This window comes from Patagioenas fasciata, chromosome 16 (genome assembly GCF_037038585.1).
Source record: "Patagioenas fasciata isolate bPatFas1 chromosome 16, bPatFas1.hap1, whole genome shotgun sequence".
In the NCBI taxonomy this organism is placed as follows: domain Eukaryota; kingdom Metazoa; phylum Chordata; class Aves; order Columbiformes; family Columbidae; genus Patagioenas; species Patagioenas fasciata.
In genome coordinates, this window is record NC_092535.1 from 14,298,205 (window position 1) to 14,320,531 (window position 22,327).

The 22,327-nt window shown below is 54.8% G+C and overlaps 2 protein-coding genes across 2 annotated transcripts; both read left to right on the forward strand.

Annotated features, from left to right (window-relative positions):
• Positions 1-459: 459 nt before the first annotated feature.
• Positions 460-10,635, forward strand: LOC136108083 (matrix metalloproteinase-24-like). The gene is made up of 4 exons (XM_071815489.1): positions 460-1,042; positions 3,615-3,763; positions 9,796-9,912; positions 10,485-10,635. Exons 1-4 carry the CDS (start codon positions 944-946, stop codon positions 10,633-10,635), a joined length of 516 nt encoding a protein of 171 aa, XP_071671590.1. The 5' UTR covers positions 460-943.
• An 8-nt stretch (positions 10,636-10,643) lies between these two features.
• Positions 10,644-15,557, forward strand: LOC139829183 (microtubule-associated protein 1 light chain 3 alpha-like). Its single transcript, XM_071815490.1, has 3 exons — positions 10,644-10,788; positions 13,774-13,880; positions 14,365-15,557. Exons 1-3 carry the CDS (start codon positions 10,786-10,788, stop codon positions 14,525-14,527), a joined length of 273 nt encoding a protein of 90 aa, XP_071671591.1. The 5' UTR covers positions 10,644-10,785; the 3' UTR covers positions 14,528-15,557.
• Positions 15,558-22,327: the final 6,770 nt, after the last annotated feature.

Below are 22,327 nucleotides of genomic sequence, written 5' to 3' on the forward strand. Positions count from 1 at the left end.
ACAGCCGGTTCCACGGAGCATCGGGGCCATTATCAGCACATGGCCACAGCAGTGGGGCAGGCCCAGCCCTACTCACAGGGAGCCTGCACTCCAAACAATGGCTTGGCAGGGGCTCCCTCCAGGAAAAATAACCATTCACCAAGGACTGGTGAGGGCTCTCAGTCCCGGGAAGTCTCCTCAGGCAGCGTCCCTGCCCGAGGCGGGGATCCCACCTTCCCCATGGCAGCCAGACGGTCACTGCACGGGGGGGAGCGGGGTCCTGTTTTACACCCCAGTCATTTATGGACATGGTCTAGAAGCTTCTCTGGGCTGGGGCACCTCGTTGGCTGAGGACCCCGTCTGTGACCGGGGTCCCGCCCCTCTGCTCCCCCAGCCCAGGGCTGGGAGGGACCGGGCTCCCGGGGGCGGGATGGACAGGGGGCACAAAAGGTGCCAATGAGCCACCAGCTGCCCAAAGCAGTGTAGCTGGGCTCCTGCACACACGTGTGATGATCCCCTAGCTGCTCCAGCCCCCGCCACGCAGCCTTGGCGGGAGCTTTGGGAGCACGAAACGAGCCAGAGGAGAGAGAGAGGCGAGGAGAGGAGAGGAGAGGCGAGGCGAGGCCGGCAGGGAAAGGCCTCGGCCCTCCTGCTCTGTGCTGCCGCGGGCCGGGGCCATTGCCGGCCCCTCTGCCTTTCCCCTGCCTGCAGTCAGAGGCGGGGAAATGGAACAAGCCCCGAGGGACGCGGCCCGGGGCTGCTGGGCCCGGCTGTCAGCTCGTCCCGCGGGGGAAGTCCGCCCGGGTGCAGCTCCCCGGTGCCGGGACCCTCGCTAGAGCAGCGGGGCCCGCAGCGCCCGGCGGAGGAAGAGGCGGCGCGGGGGCTCCTTCCGCTTCCGGTTGCCGCACGCAGCCGCAGCCCGCGCCGCTGGGCCGGAGCGCTGCCCGGAGCCCCGAGCGCTGCCATGGCGCCGAGGCGGCGCCGGGGCCTGGCCGCGGCGGGCTCGCTGCTGCCGCTGCTCTGCGCGCTGCTCCGCGCCGCCGCCGCCACCAGCCCCGGCCGGGTAGGTCTGCGAGCGGGGCTGGGGCCGGCCCGGGCGGCTCTGTGGGGTGGGGAGGCCGCTGGTGCCGGAGCTGGGACCGGGGCCCGGGAAGCCCGGGGCCGGGCTGTGCGTTGCGTTGGCCCGGGGGCGGGCTGGGAAGAGGGGAGGGCAGCGGCTCCCCGGCCCCTCCGCGCCCGGGCTCTGCCTCCCGCCAGGAGCCCTCGGGCACCCCCCGTAGGGCCTCGAAGCGCTGCCGGAGCGGCCGGGCTCGGTTTCCGCTGCCGGGCTCGGCTGAGGGTGCGCGGCCGCTGTCGCTGGCAGCTCCCCGGCCTGTGCCGGGGCAGGCGGGACCCCCGTGTGCTGGGAGCACCGGCCTCCCGGGGGGAGCCGCTCGCGGTGTCTGTGCGGACGTGGCCCGGCCTCCCCGTCCCGTGGCCCGGCCTCCCCGTCCCGTGGCCCGGCCTCCCCGTCCCTTGGCCCGGCCTCCCCGTCCCTTGGCCCGGCCTCCCCGTCCCTTGGCCCGGCCTCCCCGTCCCTTGGCCCGGCCTCCCCGTCCCTTGGCCCGGCCTCCCCGTCCCTTGGCCCGGCCTCCCCGTCCCTTGGCCCGGCCTCCCCGTCCCTTGGCCCGGCCTCCCCGTCCCTTGGCCCGGCCTCCCCGTCCCTTGGCCCGGCCTCCCCGTCCCTTGGCCCGGCCTCCCCGTCCCTTGGCCCGGCCTCCCCGTCCCTTGGCCCGGCCTCCCCGTCCCTTGGCCCGGCCTCCCCGTCCCTTGGCCCGGCCTCCCCGTCCCTTGGCCCGGCCTCCCCGTCCCTTGGCCCGGCCTCCCCGTCCCTTGGCCCGGCCTCCCCGTCCCTTGGCCCGGCCTCCCCGTCCCTTGGCCCGGCCTCCCCGTCCCTTGGCCCGGCCTCCCCGTCCCTTGGCCCGGCCTCCCCGTCCCTTGGCCCGGCCTCCCCGTCCCTTGGCCCGGCCTCCCCGTCCCTTGGCCCGGCCTCCCCGTCCCTTGGCCCGGCCTCCCCGTCCCTTGGCCGCTGCCGTGTCCGAGTCTGGCTGGGAGGAACAGCGGTAGTTGGTGCCAGTCCCTCTCAGAGCTGTTTTGGTTACTGAGCTCTGCCCTTGCTGCTCAGAGACAGCATCCTTTGGTCAGACGGGAGGTTCAGGTGTTCCAGCGCGCTGTGCTCGTCAGAGGCCAACGCGAGGTGCCAAGGCAGCGGTAACAAATGTCCAGTCTCCAAGCCGGTTTGCAGCTTGGCTTTGCCTTGAGCCGTTGCTGACGTCCATGTTGAATAGCGCCGTGTGTGAACTTTAGCATGCCTGGCCCAGGTACTGTCTTATGCCTTTGTTCTCTTGCTGCGGAAGCAAGACCTTTCTCTCTTCCCAATGGATTCCGGTATCTTCTTGTTGCCCTGAAGAAATGGGGATTGTTCTCCCTCTTGTGCTCCCCTGACCTGAGCCCCTTTCCCGCTGCCCTGTTGGGCTAAGGGGCCGTGTTCGTCTCCTCTCCCTCTGAGCAACCAGGTGATTCGGCAGCGCTTGTGTGCTGAGGACTCTGTCCCGTGGGTCAGATGGGATTGTCCTCATGGCTGGAAAAAGCTTATGGGATATCTGTTGATCTCATAGTAACCCTTGGTCTAAGTGCTGAATCGGAGGGCTGGGGTAGTGGCCAGAAGGAACACTGAGGGGGGTGTGTGTGAAAGGATTTGGTGGAAAGCTTCTGAAAGCAAGCCTTCTTTCAAGTTTTATTGGCGATCGCACTTGATGGTGAATTAATGTTCCTTTTTCTTCTGGTATCAAAGTGAGAAGGGGAAAGAAAAAACCCCTGAATTGATGGGTGTTTTTGGAAATGCTTTCCTTAACATTTGGACAAGTTTGACGTGTTTTTTTCTAAGGCTGCATTTTGGGGGGGAGGTGGGGAAAAGGGACAAAGCTCCTTGAGGAGAGTTGGCTCTTTTCCTGTTCTGACAATTTGCTAGATATCTGCTGTTAGTAGAGAAAAAAAAATGCGCCTGACCAGAGTCCCTGCAAACTTTCCGAGTGTGGTTTTTGGTGGTGCTTTTTTTAATATATTTTTTTAAAGAAATACTCCTGTGCTCAGTGCAAGTGTAAAGCTGAACCTCTGTTTGCAGGGACCGCCCGGGTTAAGCCGTTTGCTTGGGGTGATGGATCAGAGCAGCAGCAGGCGGTGGGTGGGCAGTGGGTTCTGGGGAACGTGATGCTGTGGGGGCTGAGGGGTCTGGTGACAGCAAGGTGACAGGGTGCGCAGGGGACAGGGTGCGCAGGGGGTCTCTGGAACAAGGACAGAGCTCCCTGGGCATCTCTGGTGCTCCAGAGACCTAAGCCTGCCCCAGTTACTCAGGAGGGATGATGACTGTTTTGAATTGGCAGGCCTGCTTTGTCCTGTCAGGACAAGGTGATATTAAGCTGGGACTTCAACCCTCCCTGGGGATCAGATGATATTACCAAACCTAATCAAAAAAAGAGAGAGGTAGATGAATTTTTGGGGGGCTAGTTAGTCACTTTTTCTTTTGAGGAAATGTTCTGATCTGTTAAGTTGGAAACTTACTGTGGCATCTCACCATCTGTGTCTCTGTGTTACAGGTTTGGTTAAAAACGTACGGCTGCTTACTTCCATCTGACAGCCAGACGTCCGCCTTGCGGTCGGGAAAAGCCGTGCAGTCCGCAGTTGCCACTATGCAGCAGTTTTATGGGATCCCAGTAACAGGAGTTTTGGACCAGACAACTATTGAGTAAGAGTAACGTAGGCTAATTTTGTCTTTCCCTTTCTTAACACATTGTCACATTACCTGAGTTATTATTCCAGCTATAAGAAGTCCTCAAAAGGGATATATTTGACTGAGTCAGCCAGAGAAGTCTTGGTTACAGAAAGGTGCCCCTAACAAAAACATTGGGACAACCCCACCTTTTCTTTTTGCCAATAGTACTGTTTGCAAGCATGAGGAGAAGCTCCTGCTAAATGTTGTTTTTTGTATGTGGATCCCTGCTGATCGTGCACAGCAAAGTGTGAATCCTGTGAGTGTCTGAAAGCAGAGAACATGGAGCGTTTCCTTTATTTCCATGTCTGTCTGGATTTAGGTGAAGGTCTGGCTTCAGAAATGGCTTCTAGTGTATTTAGTAATCAACTGGAATCGTGGGTCTCCATAGATGCCATTTGTGGAGATCTACAGTTCCAATTTGAAGTGAGTCGTACTCTGATGACGATAGCCAAGACTAGTTAGCTGTCAGTAGTTGCCGTTTGTTGGACATCAGATGTTCTCTGCTGTACGCTGACCATGTGTTATCTGTTGTTTGCGATCAGTGTCTCGACAGCACGGAAGCGTCGATCTAAATCACCTGGGCTGGAGCGGCTTCGTTCTTTGAAGGCTGTTGCCTTTAGCCTGCTCTTCAGCGTGTGCTGCGGTGGTTTAGGTGGGAACCCTGTTGTGCCGGGGGTGGGAGCAGTCTGTTGCTGCTGGTCCCCATCATCCGCTTGACTGGATGTTGTGTATTGACTGAATCTGCTGCTGGTCTGGGCTAGGGCAGCATCCGTTGACTAAAGCAGAACGCAGAGAAGGTCTTACTAATTCTGGGGGAAAGAAGCATCTCGTGGTGGGCAGCAAAAGAAAGCACAAATAATAGGACTTGTTTAGGCGCTGCCTGAGAGTTTTCCCTTGACCTTTTCTTATTGCATCAACAGATCCTTTTAGAGTGTGCTCTGCCGAGTTCGTCTGTCCTGTTGTAGCACTCTGCTGGCAAAAGGGACACAGTAGCACTAAAGAATGGGGCACCAAGTAACCAAGTAGTGGGCTGAACAAAGGGGTTTGGTTGTGTGCCTTCCAGACTACAAGAAGAGGGAGAAACAGAAGAAATGAGTGAATTAGGCAGGAGAGGATCATCCTGGACTGGGAGCGCCTCTCCCACACTCATTTAGCTCACAGGACAAGCCCCTTGCTCTCCATTGAGGGACAGAGAAAATCCTGTTTGTTTGCTTTCCAAATGAGTTGCAAATGAAATGCTTTTTAAAGGAGGGGATTTTCCATCTGGGATCTCTTTGCCCTTAGCAGCACGGTTTGTAAGTGAATGCTGAAGCAAAACCAGAGAGCAAGGTTGTGTATGTGTGGTTGTGTGCAGAAGCTTGCAGGTGGGATGCGTGTGAGTTGGAAGGGGCTGGGGGAAGAAGGGGCCATGGCACTGGGGGGCCAGTTTGGAAGCTGGGGCCTGCTGCCCTGTGGGCGATGGGAGCAAACTGCATTTGGGAGTCCCTGCTTTAGTAAGTAAAAGGATTTTCCTGGTGGAAATGAAGGTGTTGCCCACATTTTACTGAGTTTATGTAAGGGCAGGGCTTGATTGGTGTGTGACCACCCAAAGGCAGGTGGGTGAAAGACCTGGATGGTACCTCTTCGGAAACTCCACTCTCCAAAGGCTTGGAACCTCAGCTGCAACCCAGCGCGGGTGTGCTGTGCTCTACCTCCCTCTGTCCTGAATCAGGAGCTCCCTGTGTTGTATGGCAGGAGTACCTACCCAGAAATTCCGTGAAAGGAAAAACAGGCCCTAAATGCTGTTAGCAGCGAGCCTGTGTTTTGAGTTGAGGGGCACGTGTTTTGAGATGGCCCAGCCCTGGTTGTGGAAGCTGAGCAAAAGGAGCAGAGCTGGCAGGCAGGCTGGCTCTGAGAGCTCGGGAGCGGATTACTCAGGCGTTTGCTAAGCTGTTAAATCAGTCTGTGGTACGAGTTTTGAGATGGCAATTATGAATTTTTCCGTTGCTTCTGTCAGTGTCGTAACCTCTGTCCCTGTAAGGTGACTTTAGAATCAGTCAGAGTGCGAAGTTACTGTTTTCTGTGGTTTCTTTGTTAGGCAACAAATTGTGCATATTCTGTTCCCACTTATTATAGAAGCCTGAAGTTTTTCATCTCCTTCCCCATGTGTCCCCAATCCCCGAGAGTGTGAAAGCCACCCTGCAGGGGCTGCCAGTGGGAGTGGGGAATGGGAAGGAACAACACCGTTGGTATTGCTTACTGGGACCTGTGGGGTGGGAATGTGTTCAGCAGAGAGGCCGCCCTGAGGTAGCGGCTTGTAAGGAGAGCAGGGGAGAATTTGTAGAACAGCCTCCTGGTGTCCTGCAGCTGCCAGTGCCTCGGCAAACTTGGTGCCTGCTCGCAGCTGGCGGGTGGAGTTGTAATTTTGCTTGGCAGCTGGGCAAGGCGATGGTCCTGGGAGCGTGCTGGAGAGAAGGGACACTGATGTCTAGCAAAAGCGATGACTGCTGTGTTTGTTGTAATCAATCACATGGCCCTGGACGGAGCTGAGAAATAGTCTTAGTGGTGTTGGGAGTGTCTCGTGTGTCTTGTGCTGTGTTTTTAGTCTGTTGAAAAGATTACTGACCTTGGGATGCACGACACTGTTTGGAGATACCACTCCCACCAGCGCAGGAGTAGGTGACTGAATGACACCTTCCCTGATTTAACAGAGCCTTGTGGAGGGATCGGAAGGGACCTCGAAAGCTCATCCAGTCCCAGTGCAATCCTCCCACCGGAGCAGGAACACCCAGCTGAGGTTCCACAGGAAGGTGTCCAGGCGGGTTTGAATGTCTGCAGAGAAGGAGACTCCACAACCTCCCTGGGCAGCCTGGGCCAGGCTCTGCCACCCTCACCATCAAGAAGTTTCTTCTCATATTTTAGTGGAACCTCCTCTGTTCCAGTTTGTACCCATTACCCGTTGTCCTGTCATTGGTTGTCACCAAGAAGAGCCTGGCTCCATCCTCCTGACACTGCCCCTTTCCATATTGATCCCCATGAATGAGTCACCCCTCAGTCTCCTCCAGCTCCAGAGCCCCAGCTCCCTCAGCCTTTCCTCACACGGGAGATGCTCCACTCCCTTCAGCATCTTGGTGGCTGCGCTGGACTCTCTGCAGCAGTTCCCTGTCCTTCTGGAACTGAGGGGCCACAACTGGACACAATATTCCAGGTGTGGTCTCCCCAGGGCAGAGCAGTGGGGCAGGAGAACCTCTCTGACCTACTGACCACCCCCTTCTAACCCACCCCAGGTCCCATTGGCCTTCCTGGCCACAAGGGCCCAGTGCTGGCTCATGGTCCTCCTGCTAACGCCAAGTATAAACTTGTGTTATTTGCGTGCTAATTCAAAAAAAAGGCTGCGGGGTGGGGAAAGGAAACCATACGTATCTGAATTGTGCGTCGAGTAATGGTCTTTTGTGGTTGTTTGTGATGTGATGTGTTTTTATAAATCCCCTGGAGCACAGAAGGGGTTATCCAAAGTGCTCAGTAGAGAATGGCTGTCCGAAAGCTCAGCTGAAGAAGATCAACAGCAGCAAGTTACAGCTTTGTGATTCTTTTGCCATAGATCTGCCCTGCTGAGAAAGTAAGAGATGGCTGGTCTTGTACCTGCCCATGAGGTTAGACTGGGTTCCCTATGTCTGGGAAGTACGTTGAATCAGGGAACTGATACAGGGAAACATTCCCAGCCTTACTTGAGCTCAGGAGCACAACTCGGGTACTGGCTCTACCCAGGTAGTTGGGCTTTATTGCTGGGTCTGTTTTGGAATGTGTGTAACTGAGCTCTGGAGCAAACTGTGGTAGAATATGGGGGTTCAGACAGGCCCAGGTGTTATGGGGTTGAAAGAGGAGTTAGGCAGCTGTGCATAGCATGAACCTGTCAGCAGCTCTGCAAACACCGATACCTTGGCAGCTTTGGCTGAAGAAGCCCCCGAAGGCCAGGGTGCAGGTGTTGCAGCTTCGCCATGGGACGGGGCCGGCGTGGGCAGGGAACTTGGCTGTCTTTGAGGGAATGAACTCTTGGCTGGGTCTCTGTGCAGTTCTGGTTGGCTCCGACAGCCCCTGTGGGGCTGATCTCCCGCAGCCCGCTGGGCGTGGGGCAGCCGGTGTCCGTCCCTCAAGCGGGCCTGGGGGGTGAGGGGCTCGAGGGTGTGTTGCTGGTGTCTCAGCAGAGCTGGCACTGCCCGGGAAAGTCCTGCTGTCCCGTCCCACACATCCACCATGGCTTGGTAGCACTCTCCTCTTACTTTTTGCCTTCTAGATGATAACCAGTAAAGGTAGAACAGAAGGTGATTTTCTGACTGTGATCAGGGCCTGATGGTGTTCAGAGTACTTGAGCTCTCACGTAGCTCAGGAGATGAAAACCTCATTTACACTGTGGTTTGTATCATGTTATGCTATGAAAACTCGGTGCCGTATCACGTGACTGGAATTTTTTTAACAATACTCAGGAAATATCTAGGCTGCGTTAAGCCGAACATCTCTCTAGCAGAGTGGCAGAAGCAATGCGAAAGAACACAAATAAAGGACACTTGGAAAAACACAGTGTATTGGGGTTGAGTTAATATGGCTTTTCTGAAAGCAAACCTCAGATGTGCTGCTTCTCTTTGAAGGTGGTAGCAGTTGTGTGGGCAAGACAATTCCTTACGTTTCTGAAAGACGTACCGTACCGATAACTGCAAGGGGATGTAAGAGGGGAAGATGTGTGCTGGCTTTATGTACCCAGCTTGGGTTCCTGTTATGTTCGGTACTATATGTGTAGCAAGTCTCATTTGCTCCGTTCGTGGTGGGGAGCAGATGACAGGTGAGTGCACTGTGTAAGCCCGCGTAGGTTTTAGGTGTAGGAAGTGGCCTAAGGAAGGGTCGGCAGCTCCGCTTCCCGAATGGTGTGTGCTGTGAAAGAAGGTCCTTGTGAGGCTGGATGAGGCAAAGTGTCTGTCTGGTTTTTATTTAAAAGGTGTTCTGAAAAGAAGTCTTGAAAACCGTCTCCTGCGGGTGGGAAGAGGCTCCCATCCTGAAGGTGTGGGGCTGATATTTCTGGTAGATGAGATGTATCTTGCTTAGGCTCGAGCATGTGAGCACATATGGACTGCTCATCACTGGCTGGCTGCAGCTGATGGGGGAATGTCTGCATTGGGAGGCCAAAACTTGTCCCTAGGTGGCTGGGGATGTGGGGAAGCCCTGCTGAGGAGAGGGGAGAGAATTGGGTAGTCAAGTGGTGGGCTATGGAGATGATTAGGGGCCTAGAGCACCTTTCTTATGAGGAGAGAGCTGTGTCTGTTCAGCTGGAGAAGAGAAGCTGAGAGGGGATCTCATCAGTGTTTATAAATATCTCAGGGTGGGTGTCAGAGGACGGACCAGACTGCTTTCAGTGGGTCCTGTGCAAGGGACAGCAGCCTTTGCTCTTCCAGGTCACCTGGCCATAGAGAGAAGAGGTTCCTACGTGACGAGGGACATGAAAAGAGTCAAGGCTTATGGGGAGGACCCAACAGAACTTGGTGACTGTGACCCACGGATTGGAGTGGTCTGTTCTGGTTATTACAGGTGTAAGCCTTTGTTGCTACCTGGGAGGGTCGTGGTTGCTCATTTTCGGGCTTATCTAGCAAGTTACAAATTGGAGGTTGTTTTGCTGGCACAGGAGCACTTGAACAATGGAGAGTGGATAGAGCAGGTGATGGCAGAGTTTGATCCATCCCACTGCACACGCGCGTGCGGTTTTGATCTGGGCCTCTCTTGTGGCATTGTTGTCACTGAGCTCTTGACGAGCGTGAGGGCTACATGATCTGGTGCCTGTGTTTCCACAAAGAAAAATGAATGATTTGGGGTGTGCTGGGGCGTGGATTGTCAGCAGAGGTGGGTGTGCAGCTCTGTGCGTAGAGGGTGAACCCAGGAGAGGTTCCCTCAGAGGCCATCCATCCACCCCTGAGCTCTTTTGAATCTCTTTTCCAAACTCTTTGTTAGCTTGCTCTTTCTTCCCTTCCCTTCCCTTCCAGGTGGATGAAGAAGCCTCGATGTGGAGTTCCAGATCATCCCCACCTGCGCCATAGCCGGAGGAAAAAGCGGTATGCACTAACTGGACAGAAGTGGAGGCAGAAGCATATAACCTACAGGTATAGAGCCCTCCATGCACCTTTTTTTTTGTGGGGAAAAAAGGTTCTGTATTTGTCTGGTAACCAAATGTTGTAAGTACTTTTGAAAACGGGATTTTTGCTCCGCTGGCTGCGTGAGCCTTTAGATGCTCAGAACATGCTGGGGGGAAACACTTTGAGAGCACTGGAGTAACTGAAGAGTCTGTTCTCAATGGGAAAATGAATGATGAGTGAAGATGTGTGCTGGGTTCCATTTTAGCACAATGATTTCAGACAAAACCCAAAGTGATTTACATTTTTAAACTACCTTGTTTAGCTGTGTACACCAGGACTGAAAGGTTCTCAGGTTTTAAGGCAGGGATGCAAGATTAACCAAAGCGTTGGGAAGATTCTTGTTAGTAAATGCAAAACGTAGTTTTGTTTGTAACTTTATTTGTAACGGCAAAACTTTGCATGCACAAAGTAGTAGGTGCAAAAAAGAAAGACCCTTTGGAAATGGAAACCGTGTAGATGTGGCTGTGTACTGGAATTATAATAAGAAATCTTCAATGTGTTCTGCAAGTTTAAAGGACGCTTCTTTCTCACCCGCACAGCGTACACAACTATACCCCCAAGGCTGGAGAGGTCGGTACGAGGAGAGCCATCCGACAGGCGTTTGACGTTTGGCAGAGGGTGACGCCGCTGACCTTTGAAGAGGTCCCCACCACGAAATTAAAAAGGACAGAAAGGAGGCAGATATTATGATATTTTTTGCTTCTGGTTTCCATGGAGACAGTTCTCCGTTTGATGGAGAAGGTGGATTCCTAGCTCACGCTTACTTTCCTGGACCAGGAATAGGAGGAGCTACTCACTTTGATTCCGATAAGCCCTGGACCCTGGGAAATTCTAATCACGATGGTAAGAGCGCAGGTCATTTTTCAGAACAAGGATGAGTTCAATGTAGACGCATTGACAGGCTTTCACCTAGAAAATGTTTGGGTGGTGGAGCTTTCACCTCCCATACAGTGGTTCAAATGTTTTCTCAAACGTGGATTATATCTTCAATGGGTCAATAATTTTGTCAGTAGGTTTGTGACTCCGCACGCCTCTGTGCACGGGTGTGAATGTTGAGGTGTGGGCACAAGTGTGTGTCTGCTGGCTTTTTCCTTCTCTCAAGATTTGCACCATAGTTGCTACAGAAACCACAGCTCTGGGGGGCAAGGGTGAGCAAGAGAGAGTTGAGAAGTGAGCCCTGGATCTCCTGGAATGCTTACCAAGGGCCAATGGAGTTGTAACGGCGAACAGGGAGTTGAGAGAGTGAAGACCTTTGAACGTCAAGTTGTTTGGATCAATATTTGTCTTCCCACAGTCTGAGTGTGGTCCCAGTTCCTCCCGTCAGACACTGGGACTGGCTGATTTGTTAGGGAGGACTAATGTTTTTGTGATATTAAGCAGTTTCGGTGTCTTTCTAGCTTTATCTTGCTCTCTAATGGCAATGAGCACTTTCTCATCTATTTTCAAATCTTTGCTTGAGAATAGTGATGACTTGTGAACAGTTTAAGTTGGAAAACTAGAATTTTACAGCGGCCTTGTAAGGTACCACTCAAATTTCCTCTAACCCTAGTGGTTTAGGAGGCGCAACGTGTCTTTAAACTTTTGAGGATTCAAAATCAGGTTTTGAAACATTTTCTAAGGATTGAAAGTTTATTTTGGATGTAGATATGGCTTGATTTTTTTCAAGTATCTAGAAACACAGGAGCATTGCTGTGGCCGCGATGTCTAAGGACGCATGCAGAGGTGATGTCTGTCATTAGAGCGCACGGTCTGAAAAGTAGAAAAGCTTTCAGGCATGCAAGCCACCTTCAGGCCTGAGCTAAAAGTGCCAGCTTGCTTTCCGAATGGCATGGAAATGAGAAAATCCCTGGGAGTTTTGAGTCTGTATCCATCAGGTCCTATTTGAAAGGAAATGGAGCTGGCAAGTTCAGCATGGGAATGCTGATTTGTAGGGCAACAGGAATGATGTGATACTTGTCTTCTCAGGGGAAGAGAAGTGCTGTTTCCTGGCATGGTTAAATGCCCGGATGAGCTGTAGGCAGAGAAAGAGAGAGGTGACAGCCCGTGGGGTGTGGGGTTGTGGTGTGGCAGAGCAGCACAGTTGCTGTCTGGAAGTGTCACAGATTTTTCTTTCTCGGTTTGTGGCTGGAGGGCAGTTTGTGGGTTTCCCTGAGGATCGGGGTTGACAATGGGACTGAGCGCCGACCTTGCCAGAGCTGCCTCTGCAGCAGTTCGGTGTGTTTGCCCTTCGCTAGCGATCTGTGCGGGCTCAGTCTGCTCTCGGGAGTTATTTCCTCCCATCTCTGGGGTGTGAGGGTCGTTCATGCACAGGATGTGACTTCCCAGGTGTGAGACCTGCGAGTGCTGGCTCTGGGACAGAAGGTCCTTACGGGAAGGTGGAAGGGGAGGGTTTGACAACATGTGCTTGGTTTTCCCTCTGTTTTCCTCACAAAAAGCTTCCTCTGATGACAAGCTTCAGCAAGATTGGGAGACAGCTTAAAGACTGGCAGGGATGACTCTGGGGAAAATTCTCCACTGGCCAGGATGTTCTGACATATATTATCACTTTTTTTTAATAGTTTTTAGGATGGTGTTTGAGAGCAGTGTATACAATGAATAGAGCATCTCTTACTTTATAAAAGCACTTTGCATGTGGTTCTTTCAGAAACACAACGTGTTTCTCTGGTGTGCTGAGTGTCATGAGTAGTGTCCTCCAAGCGCATGTAATTGGTATTTGAGGAGCCGATGTGTGTGAAAATTGATAGAAGAGTTGGGATTTCCATTCCAGAGGATAAATGTCGTTTGTGTATTTGTTTTCAAAGAACCAGCTGGCACGCTCGTTTGAAAACTCTTCTAAAAAAGTCTCCAATGAGGATGTTGGGAGTGGCAGGGTCATATTTGTCCCCTCCACCTGCGGGAAGCACTGATGTTGGAAAGGGGATTTCGGGTGTTGAGGATGAGGGGGTAACCTGGAGTCAGAGCATTATCCATGTGAGTGTTAAATGTGAGGAATTTGGTTTTGCCCGTGTTCTTAGCCTTGGTTTGCGGATGTGAAGATGTCCTGTTCCCTCGCTGGGTGATCCAGGCCTTTTTAGGATGGATTTTCCTTCTGTGTCACCAGATCCAGATTCTCACCTCTACCAGGTCTTAAAGAGTTTCTTCTTGGTCAGAAGTTTCCTGCACTGCTGGTTTTCATTGGCAAGAAGATGTTAGCAAGGGCAATACTGTCTTTTTAACAGGAGGTATTTCTTCAAATATGGTCTTTGCGTGTCCTTATGACGTGTGTTTTGGGGCAATGGGATTGTTCCGTCTGGAACTGAAGAAGTGTCTGAATGAAAGAACAAAAATACCCTACCAGTAGATCAATAACAAAACTCGCCTTTATTCAGATGCAAAAAGGAACTGTTCTGGCCGTTCGGCATCCATTCCGTGACTGTGTAAGTCTTAAAATAGCCATGAAGTAACAATAGTATCCTTATATCAACCCACAGAATATCAGCGTGTAAAACGTTCCCCTCCTGACAAGAACGTGTATTGGTTGGAGGGAAAATTTGAAGAGTCTGCCTCAAAGCTCTCTTAGCCTTGCAGTGATTGTGAAGATAAATGCTCTCCATCACGTGGCTCAGACAGACAGGTGACTCTTTGCCGACTCTTTGCCGAAGAGCTGTCTGCAGCCAACCTGGTGGTCACTGCTCATGTCCTTTTTTTCTGTTTTCCCGTGAGGGTGAAGCCAAGTGGGGCCTTACCTCAACTTTTTAACTTGTACTTGTTTGATTTGGGTTTGACCTTGAGGCCAGTGCCTGGGACATGCTGAACTCAGGCCAACCCTACCGTTGACTTTCTCCGCAGGTCATCATCGAACGCTCTAAAGGGGAGAAACAGCTCCCAGTGCTGGGCAAGACCAAGTTCCTTGTCCCAGACCACGTCAACATGAGTGAATTGGTGAAAATAATCCGGTGAGTGGGGTGGCCCCAGCTGGCATGCCGAGAACCTGGGCACAGAGTGGTGGGCGAGGGTGAGGCAGAGACAGCTGCTGAGGGTGGGGATGGGGACATGACAACCACAGCATCCTTGTGTTGTGGTACAGGGGGCTGGAGGGGGCAGGTTCTTCACATCTGGTGAAGGACTGTGACCTCTCCCTGCCAGGGACACTCCATGAGCCGATGGGGGGACCCCAGTGCCCTTCTCTCGTGCGTCAGCTCAGATGGAAGAGGCTCCTTGGCTTTGCCCTTGCCCGCCAGTACTTGGAGAAAGGGGCTTTGCAGAGTCCCAGTTCAGGGGGCCACAGAACCCCGAGCAGCTCAGCTGGGCTCATAGACACCATGTCCTGGCTGTGCAGGCCTGGCCCCGCGTGAACAGTGTTGCTGGGGGAGGCAGAACTTGTTGTCGCGGTGCCTGCGCGGTGGGCTGACCCCAGCCCTCCTGCCCTTGTCCCCACAGGTGTCGCCTGCAGCTGAATCCCACCCAGGCGTTCTTCCTGCTGGTGAACCAGCACAGCATGGTGAGCGTGTCCACCCCCATCTCGGAGATCTACGAGCAGGAGAAGGATGAGGATGGCTTCCTCTACATGGTCTGTGCGTCCCAGGAGACCTTTGGCTACTGAGGCCTGCTGAGAGGTGGCGTGTGGAGACAGATGAACTGTGGCACACGGGCCCCGGCTTTGGAAGACGACACAGCCAGAGGCTCACGAGACGGGGGCTGTGCTGACCCCCCTTCCCTCCCTCCCCTTCCCATCACCAAAGAGGCTCGTGGCGTGTGGTGGACCAGCACAGCCCTTCAGCTCTGTGTGCATTAGTCCCGCTCCCTCCACACACACGCACCCACGTGCAGACACCCAAGCGCGCACGTGGGGCCTCAGCTCCCTGTCCCGTCCCCTCCGTGTCACCCCCTGCTGCTCTCGCTGTGCTCCGCGGCTTTGTAACCCAGTGCCAAGACGGCCCGGCCGTGACGGCGAGGGGACAGGACACTGTCGCCTTCGCTGGCAGCGCAGGGAGAGCCGCCTCTCCTCCGACCCACTCACAACGGGCAGGAGGTCTGCAAAAGCAGCAAACAGATGTTACCGTTGCTCCCGACTTTTAATTGATTTTAATTACACCCATATCAGATTTTTGGTGCTACTGAGTAGATGTAGGCGTCTCTATAGTGCTGTGGATAGTGTATATCCTTTAGATTTATTTTATTGGGTTTTGGTTGGTTGTTTGGGTTGGTTTTTTTAGGGATAGATTGGAATGGGGAGAGGGGGTAATCTTTCCTGTATCTGTAGGTAAATAAATCAGGCTTCATTGCACTTTAAAGCACAGTAGATGTCAGAGTGGAACTTCATTTTAGTTTATACAGGTCGCCATATAAAGTGCTGCTCCTCTGTTGACAGTTGTACCTAGATTGTCTTATTTTTGGGGGTTTTTTAGTAAAATTGGTTTCCTTTCTGTCTCCCCATTGCATGCAACTTTACAGTCTCAGTGTGGCAAAGAGTTCGCTCAAGGAACGTACTGGTTTATACTTGCTATGTTCCCTTTCCTGTTTCTCGTGTATTGTACCAAAACAATGTATATGATAAAACCCCACCCAGTTTAATCTATACAAAGGTATATATATCTATAAATATATATATAAAATAAACATAAATTCAAGTCGTGGTTGGTCCCAGCTGTGGCAAAGGCGACTGGCTGGGGTTGAGGGGCTGCGGCAAAGGTGGAAGCCCAGTTTAGAGGACAGATCATTGGACAGTGATGCGGGAAACGTGGTTACCATTGCCCTACCCGTGACACAGGTAAGTCTCTTGTCCCACGACCAAGTTGCCTCACCTGGGAAAAAAGCCAAACCCTGCGGTGGGGGGCATTTGCAAAGTCTCTGCTTTTAAAGGAAACTTTGAGCAGTGCAGGAAACCTCCCCGAGCGCTCAGTCAAAACTGTTTTCCAACCAAAGGCAGGGGCCGATGGCCATTTAGCATCTCAGTGTGTTTTGCTGCCCCTCGGCTCAGGCCCTTTGCACTGCCCAGCAGAGGGGGGGTTAGATACCGTTTGCCTGAGTTGCAGCTGACCGTTGTGTTCATGTCCTACGCCTGCAGGGAATCATGGAATCATAGAACACCAGGTTGGAAGGGACCATGAGGATCATCTGGTCCAACCTTTCCTGGCAAAGCACAGTCTAGACAAGGTGGCCCAGCACCCTGTCCAGCTGAATCTTCTGTCCAGGGCAGGAGCTGCGGGTGTAAGGGACAGGGCCAGCAGAGCGCACACGGGTGGTAAGTGCTGAAGAAAGATGGTGGCAAGCCAGCTGGAAGCTCAGCATGCAGCAGCGGGTAGGTGAGAACAGTTGCCTCACTGGTCCTGGCATCTGGAGCAGCAATGCGGGTTGACCCTTGTTAAGCACCAGCCTCACGGTATTTAAACTCTGGTCCCTGAGCTCGGGACCTCTCTGAACCGCCTCCTTGCGGCATGGGTGATGGGCCTGTGCCTGCTGCACTGACCCCACAGCAGTGTCAGCCCTGCTGGGGCTTCTCCCTGTGGGAGCTGGCAAAGGAGCAGCAGATGTGCTAAACACAGCGAGCTGGAGCCTCTGATGGGCTGTGGTGGTGGAGCCGAGGTGTCCTGTTGTCAGCACCGTGAACACAATCACTGGAGATGTGCTGATTGCCTTCACCACTGTAGCTCTCTGCTCCATGTGACCTCAGCCAGCAAAAGGATGCTTTCAAAAGGCAGAGCTACGGGAGAGGCAAACCAGGGCTGCCTGCGTTGGCGAATCTTCACAGAATAGTTTGGGCCTGAACCTTTGAAGATCATCTACTCCAAGTCCCCGAAATGAGCAGGGACACCTTCAGGATTTTAGAGCACAAGTCTTACGAGGAACAGCTGAGGCAACTGGAGTTGTTTGTGTGTGTGTGTTTGTTACCTATGGAAGAGCAGTAAGGGCAGACCAGCAGTCTGAGAGCCGTACCAAGGTCGGAAGTTTCATGGCAATGTCCTTGACCCCGGCCCCAGGGAGGCAGCAGACTTCTCTACGGGGAAGGTCTGTCTGGCATTTTGGACCTTCTGTTCCTGACAGAAGCGAGTCACCTACAACTGTAACCCGTTTTTTCCTTCCTCGTGTAGCTGGTCTTGATACAGCAGGTATGCTTCCTGCCCCTGTCAACACCTCTGGTGTGGATGGGCCTTCGTCCTCACGATCCATTGACTGGTCTTCCACATCCAGAGCCTCATAGCTGTTGTACAGAGGCACCTGGGAGGGCGAGGCGGGCAAGGAGGGGTTTCACCTGCTGCCCCAAGTGTGGACTTGCTTCCATTCACTCCTTTCCCTTGAGCTACGGCCTCCAGCCCGGCAGGGTGAGGGTAAAGGGCCCCCTTGATCTTGGTGGGTTTGGTTGGGTTTTTTTTGGTGGCTGTTCCTGTCCCAGGGAAGCCAGAGCATAGTCCCACCAGTCTCCTCAGACTCCCTGATGCCTCTTAACCTTTCTGCTTCCTCTCTTAGCTCTGCCACCAGGCTGAGCAGATGGACGCCCGGTCACCCCTCCCACAGCTCTGGTCTCTACTGCCATCCCAGCCCAGGAAAGGCTCTGGCACTGCCGGCAGCCCCAGGCCTGCAGGGCTGCATGTTTCCCTGGCAGCTCTGCCTGGGTTGCTGCAGGACCTTCCTGGCAAGTGCCGAGGACACAACTTTCTGCTGGGTGGATACCATGGCCAAGCTCCTCCTAGGAGGGTGACAACCACCAGCTGAGCTCGGCTCTTGAGCCGGTGGGGTGACGGCGCCCTCCCCGCACGCACGGGCCGTGCCACACGCTGCGGGCTGGCGCTGCTGCTGACAGGTGGGGGCGAGAGCGGCGGTCAGCGTGGCTCCGGCCAGGCCCAGCTCTCCTCGGCGCCTCTGGCCAGAGCTGCCGGCTCCGGGCGGCCTCTCTCGGCATTTCCCGCCCCAGGAAACCCCTCAGCGTGGCAAGGTCTGCCGCTCCGCCGCCCGTGGGGTGCAGGAGCAGCTCCCTCAGCGAAGAAGGCAGGCACAAGCCAGCACTTGGCAACAAACTCTTTATGGGAAGCACGCGGCTGTACTTGGCGGAGCTGCCCAGGGCTCTACGCGTCTCTTGCCGCAGCCCTGCCCAGGACATGGCCCGCAAGCCTCCCAGCTAACGGCCTCGCTGCTGCCGCGGCTGCTGGGGCTCGCCTCCCACCAGCTGGCCGCGCGCTGCTCTGCGTCGTGCTGCTGTCTGGGCAGGGGCCCTCGGAGCTGCCGGAGGGACGGGCTGTCTGCAGAGCTGTGGGCCCGTGGAGGGGCGGGTGTCCTCAGCGGGACGGCTCTCCTCTCCGCCTGGAGGTCCGGGCGACTTTGCTCCCTCGCCGGCTTCCAGGCTCTGCTCTTGAGGTGCGCCGGGGAATCCTTGTCCTTCCTCCACGCCTGGGCTTGAGAAAGGCGCCCGGGGTGGCTGCGGCCGTCTGTTGGAGACAGCTCCCCTGAAAAGCTCCAGCAGTCCAGAGCATGGGCAGCTACAGCCTCCTTCAGCCTGAGAGGCTCCGATGGCTTCCAAGGTGCTGCAGACAACGTTGACAACTTCTGTGGCCAGACGGTCAAGCGAAGCCCCTGAAGTTGCTCTGTCGGAAGCTGCTCTTTCCACTTGCCCCGATTTCTCTTCCTCAAATTTGCCCGCTTCGGTGGTTCCTCCGGCAACAGGCCCTGGCTCAGGTGTGCCGGATGCAAAGTGCTTCCCCAGGCTCTCCGACACGGTCGCTGTAAGCTGCTCGGCCGCCAGTCCGATTTGCTGCCGATGGCGCAGAGAAGAGATCTCCGGAGGCTCTGCAGCTCTGAGCGCACCGGCTGCACCTTCGTGTCCCGGCTCGGGTTGGGAGGGGCTTTGGCCCTTGCCCAAAGCTGCATCCGCTCTTAAGCGTCGCCCCCATTTCATGGAGTTGCTTGCTCCTTTGGGTGGAGGTGGGCACGATGGTTTGTGAGGCAGCAGCAGCTGTTGTCCCAGACCAGATGGTATCTGAGGCAGCAGGAGCCGCTGTCCCAGAGAAGAAGTGTTGATGTTCCCCCGCAGTTTGGGAGCATGCTCTAACTTGGGCAGGTGTTCCCGAAGCTTCTCCTGCAAGGTGACAGCAGGTTGTGTCTGGCTGTGGGCTGGACAAGCGCTCCCGGCCCTGCGTGCTGAGGCGTCCCGCGGGCCCAGGACAGGGCTCTGCTCCAGCCCCGCGACGAGGGCGGAAGGGAAGGGCTTCCCTCGGGACTCTGCGTGTCTGGGAACACCCCGCTTTGCTGACCTGCTCTCGGATGAACGCTTTCTGGGCCTCCAGCTTGAGCATGGTCCGGTACTGCCTGTACTGGTTGAACTCCTTCAGCGAGCAAACCACCTGTGGAGAGCCGGGGGCAGAAATCCCCCAAGCGCTGTGAAGCCGGCTGCGCAGACTGCCTTCCCGAAACAGCCGCCCCGGCGGGAGGGGAGCTGCTCCCTGCACACCCTGCTCTGCGCTCGGGAACCCCGCTGGGAGGGAACCGTTTTGATCAGCCCCATCTCATCCAAACCTACGTTGCCATCGCTGGTGACGAAACCCTGTCTCTTCAGCCACTGCACGTTGACCTTGCGTTGGTGGTAGGCCTTCAGATGCGGGTCATGCAGGCTGTTGTACTCGTTGCTCATGCGGCGGCCCAGGGGATCCCCAAGGTCAAACGAGCCCGAGGGCCGGTGAAGCTGTGAGAGATGTTCCAGAGTGTGAACGGGGCAGGAAGGAGCAGCAGGGACGAACGCACCTCCCAGCTCCTCAGGCACACAGGCCGGCATTTCCAAACCTGCGAGGTCCAGACTGATTCCTGGCCCTCCCACCCCTTTCTTCTGCCTTTACCTTTTCCCCCAGCTTTCCCCTGCTGAACACAGGCTTGGAGCCGGGTGTCACGGGGATCTTGACACCGAGGGTGAGGTCCAGCAGCTCAGGGTCCATTGGGCCAGTAGCTACTTCTCCCAGGTGTTGTCTCCTGTGTCCAAGCTAGGAAGACAGAGACCCTCAGGCACAGCTCAATGAGCCTCCTGCCCAGCGGCTGCAAGAAAGGGCCCGTCCCAATGCCCCCGAGCAGCCCCGCCGTGTCCCAGGCTCCCCGGCTGAGCCCTCTCCATCGCCCCGCTGCTCACCTCTGCCTGTTTGACAGTGCACTGAGCACCGCGTCTGCCTTTGGGACAGCAGCGGTGAGACTGCGCTGCACAGCTCCTGCACTCAGCACCGCGTCTGCCTTTGGGACAGCAGCGGTGAGACTGCGCTGCACAGCTCCTGCACTCAGCACCGCGTCTGCCTTTGGGACAGCAGCGGTGAGACTGCGCTGCACAGCTCCTGCACTCAGCACTGTGTCTGCCTTTAGGACTCCAGCAGTCAGACTCCGCTCCACGGCTTCTTCCAAGAGCTCTCCTAGAGCTGCGTCCTGCGCTGGCTCCTGTCGCTCCAGAGGCACCCGGCAGCAGATGCCACGGCCGCTCTCCCGGCGAGCGGCTTTATAGAGTACTCGCCATTGTGGCATCACGGCGTTGCCGCATTGTCACATCACTGGTTTCCATGACGCTGCCCTGCTGCTGCCCACCGGCCCGTGCTGGGGGCCCGTCTGGAGGCCCATTTGGACCGGCCTGTGGCCCCCGCCCTTCCTGGCCCTGCTTGGAGGGGTCATCTCCACAGCCCCCTTCTCACCTCAGCTCTCCTGTGATGCTGTGAAGCAAAGCAGCATCCTCAGCAACCGGGAAGAAAGACAAAGAACTGCCACACCAAAGACACTGGGTCTCGGCTTGAGTTTGCTCCCTTTTCCTGTTCAGAGCTCTTCCCTGCCATGGACCAAGCAGCCTCAACTTGGGGAACTGCACTCAACTGGATTTTTGGCCCCTCGCTGTCAACATCTAATTCTGGGTTTGCATCACATGAAACATAGAAGACAAACCAGGGCTGAGGGACTGTCATGCTCCATTTGGGGATGGACTCATGACGGTTCGTTTATCTAGATCTCAAAGTGCAAAACTGAGGCAACCAAATGCTAAGGGATTATAATTCAATCAAACAGTGTTACTTTATTATTTTCCCCGTAAAGTGGCACGCGATAGGAAGAGTAGAGAAAAAGGGAAGGAGAAAGAAAAGGGGGAAAGAGGGTTGGTTACCACCACGGGTCCCAAGGCGGCCCTATGGTCCCAGGTCCCGAACAGCGTCCTGCTGGTCCTCTGTCGTCATCCGAGATCCCTTGGTGGGGAGATCTCAACGATGTCCAGTCAGGAGTCATCTTTTATTCTTCTTCACCCCCATCGCTCCCATTGTTCGAGGCCAATCTCTGCCTTTGTTTCACAACCCAGGCTTAACTGCGCAGGCTGAAAGGGTCCTCGCCTCTCTTGCCAGCACTTGTCTGCGCTTGCATGTCCAGCATTCTGGGGTCTCTCTCTGGTCCATTGGGTGACCATTGGCGAGCTTCTGGGCATGCCCTTGTGCTTGACCTTTGTTCGAGAGAGCAGGTGGGGGACACGTGTAGCTGAGGCTGCAGGTGAGAATCCATCTTCCGACAGCAGCTGTTGTCCCTGGGGCGGAGAGACCCTCGTAACAATCGCTTTTAGGAGGCGAGGGCCAGCTTGGCTCAGGCAGCAGGCGAAGTCCATACAGCCGCCATTGTTAGCAGTAGCCCTCCGGGTTGGAGAGACCTGTGCAACACAATTCTTCTCCTCAGGCCTCTCTCCAAGTCATTGTCCATCTGTTCTTTCTGTCAGGGCCTCAGTTCTCTCAGTTCCTGATGACTGTGTTTCAGGCACATCCTGCTCCGTCTTCAGACCGACTCTTACAGGAACACCCCTCTCCTCCCCTTCCTCAGGGTCCCCTTCGGCCCAAACACCTCTCTGCCCATTCCCAGTCTCTGTGGCAGATTTGAGTGATTTTCTTGAAGTTAATGGACATTGTATGGAACTGAACTGAACAGGCCTCTGAGGCCTATGTATTCAGCAAGAGAGCAAGAGTCGAGCAGCCTACGTGTCTTACGTGACTCTATACAACCTGAGGTAAAACAAAAGAAAGACTGTCTAGTGAAGAAAAGAGTCAGCAAGCCAGCTATAATGGAGATACATTTTGTTTAATCTTAGAGTTTGTGCAGAATTGTAGAATCCAATCACCTGTTGGTTTGCGGCGCGTGAACAGTAGCTATTGACCAGTTACAAACAGCCTTCTGATGCGTGGACAGCGCGTGGACAGGTCAAAAAGATATTTAAGGAGAGTTATAACAAGTAATAAACGGCTTTGCTTAAATTCACATTGGATTGTGTGGAGTCCATGATTCTTCGCCCTCGCAAGTCTCCCCTGCCCTGGCTTCTGCTCCGGTTACCCAGCGCTTTTTGGCTGGATTTGGTGAGGTCTCCGACAGCCCGTTCCCCAGCTGGTGTAGGTCCTGCCGAATGGCAGCCCCACCATGGAGCACA